Source organism: Ambystoma mexicanum, chromosome 7q (assembly GCF_040938575.1).
Source record: "Ambystoma mexicanum isolate Mex_15411 chromosome 7q, UKY_AmexF1_1, whole genome shotgun sequence".
Lineage (NCBI taxonomy): Eukaryota > Metazoa > Chordata > Amphibia > Caudata > Ambystomatidae > Ambystoma > Ambystoma mexicanum.
In genome coordinates this window covers 1,100,562,388-1,100,569,669 of record NC_090941.1, presented here as the reverse complement: position 1 = coordinate 1,100,569,669, position 7,282 = coordinate 1,100,562,388, and the positions used below count along the sequence as shown (strand labels likewise).

The following is a 7,282-nucleotide window of genomic DNA, read 5'->3' as shown; positions in this document are numbered from 1 at the left end:
CAAGGGTCATGTAGTTGTGGGGAGGTGAGGGTTTTTTTTATTCACCTTTTTTTTAAGCTTAGTCATGCACATTTATTGGCTGCCTACATGCATGCTTTGCAATGCAGGTATGTTGTTGACCTGTGTACATGGTGTGGATGTGTGTGTCTGAGTTGTTTGCTGTGGTTGAGTCTATACTCCATTGCTGGATGTGTTATTTTGTGTTTGTTGATGTTCTTTGTTGTTTGACATGGTGGCTTTCTTTGGATTGACTTGGACATGTGCACGTGGGTTTCACATGTAGGAGTGGGGCCATCAGACAGTTGGAGTGGACTATGGCTATTTATTTGATGCCATACCTTGTGCAGGGGCACTGCATGCTTGTTGTCAGTGTGTTGGTGGAGTGAGATTTTTAGTGTCTGAGTAATGGTGTGCATACATGAATGGTAGTGGTGATGTGTGATGATGGTATGTGGTGTCTCATTGTGGATGGGTACTCATTCATGCATATTTCTAAATGTTCAACATGTTTCACTTGTATGTTATGAGAGCTCATTCATTTGCTAACTGATGTTGATTTGAATGTATGCTGGGTTCCTTCTTGCTCAACTGATGTTTAGATACTTCTTTGTCACTTGCTTGTCAATGTGTATGTGCCCATGCTTCATTTACTGGTAGGTGTGCTTGTCATTGTGGGTGTTGCAGTGAGATGTGGCCTCACTGTGGATGGGTGGACTAAACTCGTCACTTGTGCAGTGGATGGTAGATTTATGTGTTACTCCCACGTTACAGCCACCCACCTGCACCCACCTGCAATCACCCACTACCTGCTCTCGTAACATGCATCAACTCTGCCACTGGAATGCAGCAGAGTCCCATGATTGATGGTTCAGTCTAGTGGCACACATTTTCTGTCTACCTGAGTCGCACACTCTCGGACAGGCCTCACATCACCCATTCACAGGCCTGTTGTTTTGGTCACTGGCCACCACTACCAACCTGCCTACATTTGCACAGGCTGAAATGCACCCATGCATTCTTTATAATTAGGCCCAGTGTGTGATTCCTTGGACTTCTGTCCTCCAAGAGCATTCACTTACAGTGCTTTGAGGCCATTGCAATGCCCCAGAGGCACTATATATATGCCACATTGTATTACATTACCATGTCATGTGTACATGGGGTGGTCAGTGTTGGTGGTGCAACAGTCTGCTGTCCTGTTGATGTGCAGCTGAGTGTGGTCTACCAGGGAGTAATGGAAGATGCTCCAGGCCTGGGGTCAACAGCAGTGCTCCCAGATTATTGTGTTGGAGGAGGATATGTGGTAGGTATACTTCATGGTGAAGGCAGGCCAGAGGAGTTGAGGCGAGTTGAGGCTCCACTTTGGAATGGTCGGGGGCAGACAAACAGGGGCCTGCCAGGGGTGATGGGCGGAAGTCAGTGGGGGTATTGGGAGTAGGCCAGACTAGCAGGGGTCTGCTAGGGGTGATGGGTGGAGGTGATCGGGGGTAGTGGGAGTAGGCCAGACTAGCAGGTGCCTGCTAGGGGTGATGGGCGGAGGTGAGTGGGGATGGTGGGCAGAAAGTGGACTAGCTGAGGGTTGGGGTGGATGTCAGTGGTGGTGTTGAGAGGAGGGTGGACTAGCAAGGTGCTGCCTGGGGGTTAGGGCGGATTTCAGTGGAGGGGTGGGTGTTGTCAGGTCTTGAGAGGGCTGCCTGGGGGTTGGGCTGGAGGTCAGTTGGGGTTTTGGGAGGAGGGTGCACTAGCAGGGTGCTGCCTGTGGCGAAGGTTAGTGGGGAGATGGTTGGTGTCAGGACTGGAGGGGTCTGCCTGGGGGTTGGGGCAGAGGCCAGATGGGGGTGGCAGGACTTGAGGGAGCTGCGGCAGAAGTCAGTGGGGTGATGGGGGGAGGGTGGACTAGCAGGGTGCTGCCTGGGGGTTGGGGCAGTGGTCAGTGGGGGGGTGGGTGTTGTCAGGGCTTCAGGGGACTGCATGGGGGTTGTGTCTGAGATAAGTGGGGGTGTTGGGAGGGTGGAATTGCAGGGTGCTGCCTGGGGCGGAGGTCAGTGGGAGTGTGGTGTCGGGACTTGAGGGGGCTGTCTGGGGGTTGGGGCAGAGGTCAGTGGGCGGTGTTGTGGGGACTTGAGGGGACTGCTTGGGCAGAGGTCAGTGGGGGGTGTAAGGACTTGAGGGTGCTGTCTGGGGGTTGGGGCCGAGGTCAGTGGGGTGGTGGGGCGAGGTTGGTGGTGTTGTCAGGAATTGAGGGGGCTGCCTGGGGGTTGGGGTCAGTGGGGGTGTGGGTAGTGTAAGGACTTGAGGGGGCTGCCTGGGGATTGGGGCGGAGGTCCGTGGGGGTGTTGGGAAGAGAGTGGACTAGCAGGATGCTGTCTGGGGGTTTGGGGTGGAGGTTGGGTGTGTTTTCAGGACTTGAGGTGGCTGCCTGGGGGTTGGGGCAGAGGTCAGTGGGGGCTGGGTGCTGTCAGGACTTGGGGGCTGCCTGAGGGTTGGCATAGAGGTCAGTGAAGGGGTGTCAGGACTTGAGGGGGGCGCTGACTTACGGGTGTAGGCATGCAGGTTAGGTGCCTTGAAACTAATGGTGACGATCCGCAGTTTCACCAGGGTGCTGGCTTGCATTGCGGGGGACGGTTCGCAGTTTCACCGGAGGCTGCTGCTTGGGTTTAGGGGTGACTGTCTGCTGTTTTGCCCGTGTGATGCCTCGTGTTACAGGGGACCGCACACAGATTTTCTGGGGTGCTGCCTTAAGTTACGGGGAACAGTACGCAGTTTCCCCTGGGTGAAGGATAGTGGCGCAAAGGTTGCTTGTTGGTGCTAATTTTTGTTTGCGTGAGGACGTGTTATGGACATTCCAGGCACAACTCATCGTTGTTTGTGCAGCGGGTTACTTTGCACTTGAGTCCTTGAATCTGCAGCCTGCGCTAAACTTTGTGCACGCGCATAGTAGGTGCAATTCTGTTTATGGCGCTAAGCAGTTTGCGGGGACATAGCCCTTTTTCTATGAATTAGGCCCATGATGATGTTGTACATGACTTCCCTTGAAGCCCATTATGCAATACATGTCAACCACAAACTCCTAGCTCTTCACAACGTCACTGCAGTGACATATGAAGGTCATATTTGAATGCGTTGACGTCACATACCCACACACCACACATTTGCCTAACTCCATTCCGTTCCCAGAGGAGGACTCCTCTCAGCAACCCAACCTGCGCTGAAACAGGAAGTGATGGCCCTCTTAGAGGAAAGGAGCCTGCCATTCCTCTAAGACTGACGTCACATACCCACACACCACACATTTGCCTAACTCCATTCCGTTCCCAGAGGAGGACTCCTCTCAGCAACCCAACCTGCGCTGAAACAGGAAGTGATGACCCTCTTAGAGGAAAGGAGCCTGCCATTCCTCTAAGACTGACGTCACATACCCACACACCACACATTTGCCTAACTCCATTCCGTTCCCAGAGGAGGACTCCTCTCAGCAACCCAACCTGCGCTGAAACAGGAAGTGATGACCCTCTTAGAGGAAAGGAGCCTGCCATTCCTCTAAGACTGACGTCACATACCCACACACCACACATTTGCCTAACTCCATTCCGTTCCCAGAGGAGGACTCCTCTCAGCAACCCAACCTGCGCTGAAACAGGAAGTGATGACCCTCTTAGAGGAAAGGAGCCTGCCATTCCTCTAAGACTGACGTCACATACCCACACACCACACATTTGCCTAACTCCATTCCGTTCCCAGAGGAGGACTCCTCTCAGCAACCCAACCTGCGCTGAAACAGGAAGTGATGGCCCTCTTAGAGGAAAGGAGCCTGCCATTCCTCTAAGACTGACGTCACATACCCACACACCACACATTTGCCTAACTCCATTCCGTTCCCAGAGGAGGACTCCTCTCAGCAACCCAACCTGCGCTGAAACAGGAAGTGATGGCCCTCTTAGAGGAAAGGAGGCTGCCATTCCTCTAAGACTGACGAAACATACACAACATACAATTCTACAAGAGGAAGTATTTCACCTCCGGATTAAAAGTCATATATAAAGAACTCGAGCTTCAGTTACTCTAAACCCCTCGGTGGAATATTTCTCCATAGTTGATAGTCACCCATATACAATTCTGTATATTTTATAACACAAGATGTTCAAGAATAACTCATAAAACAATTTTAAAAAGGAAATTATATATAATGAATGATGTCCTTCGGAAAAAAGACGTCTCCATGTACAACATGCATAATTCTGTCTTTCACTGACACGGTCCACATAATGTTTTCCTTTTTTCCAGCATTTTATGGAGCGATAGGAGACAACTCTTTATCCCCATTACTGCCGGGACATATAGGTCCAAATAACTTTTTTTTGTTTTAAATACAGACCTCTTTGTTAACTGTTCTGTACATGTTGTTGTAAAGGGCCTGACCACCAAATCTGCTTATTGTGGGGTCAAGGGCGATATTACAGAAACATTGCTTTGGCAAAAAGCGCCCCAGTTCAAGAAACATTGGGCCTGATTCAGAAAGCATTTTAAATGGGATTGTGCATTGCAAAATGCTTTGGTAAATCAGGCCTATTGGGTTATATCATAGAAATGCTGCACTGGTGTAAGCGCAATTAGCACCAGGTCAAAAACAGACCCAGTGCATGAAAACGGCCAGGTCCAATGCATTGTTTGCACCAGGGAATGTTTGCCCGAGTTCTAACACTAGAAGAAATGCATTGGCTCAATGTTTTTTTCACCAGAGCAATTGCTAATAACACTTGCAAGGATACGAAGTTTTTGTAATATGGCCCATACTTCAGTAAATATTTGCACCAGGGCAATCCGTGCCCTTGTGTGAAATGTTCCCTTGTGCAAAAAAAAAATTAATCATCGTACCAGGGAAAAGTCCACCCTGGGTTATGCTTTTACGCTTGTGCTAATTGCACTTGCACTGATGCAAAGATTCTGTATTATGGCCCCCCATTTCTTAAAATGCTGCATTAACGTGGCCGATTTTATCTTCAGATAAAACAAAAAAATGCGCCACTTATCCTTGGCTTTCCGTTTAAGTTTGCTGTACTGCATTCCCGCGTCTTTTCTTTGTTTCACAAGATACTAGCAATGAGGTTGCAGTTAGAATAGTTACGTCTTTAATGTATAGATTGACAGCATGATGCGTGCGGCCTAAACATGTTGAATGTCTTTATTTGTAAATGCACGTAGAAAAATCAATACAAACTTAAAACCAAAGCAAAGTTGTGCATTAGTTTCTAAGGATAGCAGAAGCGGTTATGCATAGGTCAGCATTTCCATGTATCAAGATATCAAGAAAACCTAATGTGTAATTGGTAATAATAAAACGTGATATCAATCTTTTGTGAATATTTTATTTTTAAAAAAGAAAGGCACAGAACGCCAATTGCTTGGCGTTTCACAATACATTCTATTTCAAATCTCTCTCAACATGCCCAGACATCAGCCCTGGGCGATGGCAGCCACATTTCAGAGCTGTTGGCACACACAGTGCCAGGGCGTTGGGGTGCACTTTGCGGAACACTTTCATCCTTTTGCTGCTGGGTGTCTTGAGTTTGCCGGAGGGAAGGGGGACATCTGCAAATGTGGGGGACTGGAGAAAGAAGGGGGAGATTTAGAATGTAAGGGGCTGTATCCGCCAAAAGCACACGTTGCTTACTGTCACCTCGCCCTTGAGTGGCCATGGCAAGAAGAATGAGAGGAAGGAGAAGGGTGCAAAGGGGGCTCTTTCTAGGAGGGGCTTCATCAGCACCCCTTCACCTGGCTGATGATGCCCTCTGCCTCCTCCTTGCACACATACTTGCCCTTTGAGTGCCTGCAGATGTTGCTGATGTCCCCGTTAAGGTCCCGCAGGGCCTCGCAGGCCCCCACGCTCTCCAGTAGCCGCTGGCGGCCTAGCCACAGGGTGGCTCCCTCGGGCAGGTAGAAGGCGTAGACCACATCGTTCCAGACCCAGGCGTTGTACTTCTCCGGCTGCTGCGCCAGGGCGCCGTTCCCGGGGTTGAACTTCCAGGTGAACCTGTCTGACATGGACTGTGGTATCCATTTCAGGTTCCCGTCCCGGGAGAGGGGCCCCGGGGGGTCCACCGTGGGCAGGTGGTCGAAGTCCCTGCAGTGCGGGCTGTGGATGAGGACCCAGTGCGCGATCTCGAGCTTGTAGGCCTCGGTGCCCAGCACCCGCAGCACGGGCTTCTTGCCGCTACAGTGCTGCTTGCGGTACTCGCTCAGCAGCTCCTTGACGCGGAAGGAGAACTGGAAGTTGCCGTAGCGGGAGTCGGGGCTCAGCGCCCGGGAGTTGGCCAGCATGTCCTGCAGGCTCGCCCTCTGCCAGCGGCTGAGGCGAGGCGGGCCGGCCCGGCTGCCCTCCGAGAGCCGGGCCATGAGCTCCTTGAAGCGCTTTTTGCGCACGTTCTTGACGTTCTCGGGCGGGATGTCGGCCGCCCAGCAGGAGACTGGTAGCTCAGTCACCGCGCCGTTCAGCAGGAAGGCCCTGTCCAGGCCCCGGAGGCACCCTTCCTGCACAATCCCATGGAAATAGTCCTTGATGGTGACGTGCTTCAGCCGCACCACCGGGAAGGACCTGGCCTCCAAGCTCTTGTACATCGCTAGCATGTCCGGGGCCCACTTCAGCGTGTCGCTCACTTTGGCCACCATTTTCGGGGCGCCTTCGTTTGTCAGTCCGGCACTTTCTGCAACTTCCTCATCTCCGGGACTCCACGCTTTCAATCCTTCGATAACTTCTTCATTTGTTAGAAAGAGCCCCTCGTAGATAAAGCAGGCGGTTTTCTCTCGATGGGGGTACAGCTTGTCATCTCGCAGTACACGAGTCATTCGGGGGGGAGCCCCCAGAGGGAAGCGGTGAGCCCTGCTGTCTTCACCCATTCCAGTGTCTTTCTGCTCCAGCCTCACCTCTGGGGTGCCTCCTCCCGCCTTCCCTGGGGCTAACACTCCTCCACAGCATGCACCGTCTCTAGGGCCTCCCTCTGCCCCTCCTCTCCCTGCCTGACTGCTTCTGCCGGGGCCCTGGGACAGGATACGGTGGGCGCCCCCTCCCCTGCGAAAGCTCTCACATATTAGCAGAAACACAGGAAACAGCTCTGCATTAAAAAAACAAAAAAACGGCCACTTCTCCTGAACCACGTCTGTCTGACTTGCCATGCACATGAAGTACTTTTGTTTTTTAACAACTAACGTCCAGCAGATGGCACTGGGCAAACAAGGGCACCCTGGCATACAGGGCAGTTTCTAGAAGACAATGTAGATTACCCCT

The 7,282-nt window shown here is 51.7% G+C and overlaps 1 protein-coding gene across 1 annotated transcript; it reads right to left on the bottom strand.

Moving 5' to 3' along the window:
• Positions 1-5,346: 5,346 nt before the first annotated feature.
• Positions 5,347-7,069, bottom strand: LOC138528644 (uncharacterized). Its single transcript, XM_069640464.1, has one exon. The coding sequence runs from the start codon at positions 6,892-6,894 to the stop codon at positions 5,758-5,760; it is 1,137 nt and encodes a 378-aa protein (XP_069496565.1). The 5' UTR covers positions 6,895-7,069; the 3' UTR covers positions 5,347-5,757.
• Positions 7,070-7,282: the final 213 nt, after the last annotated feature.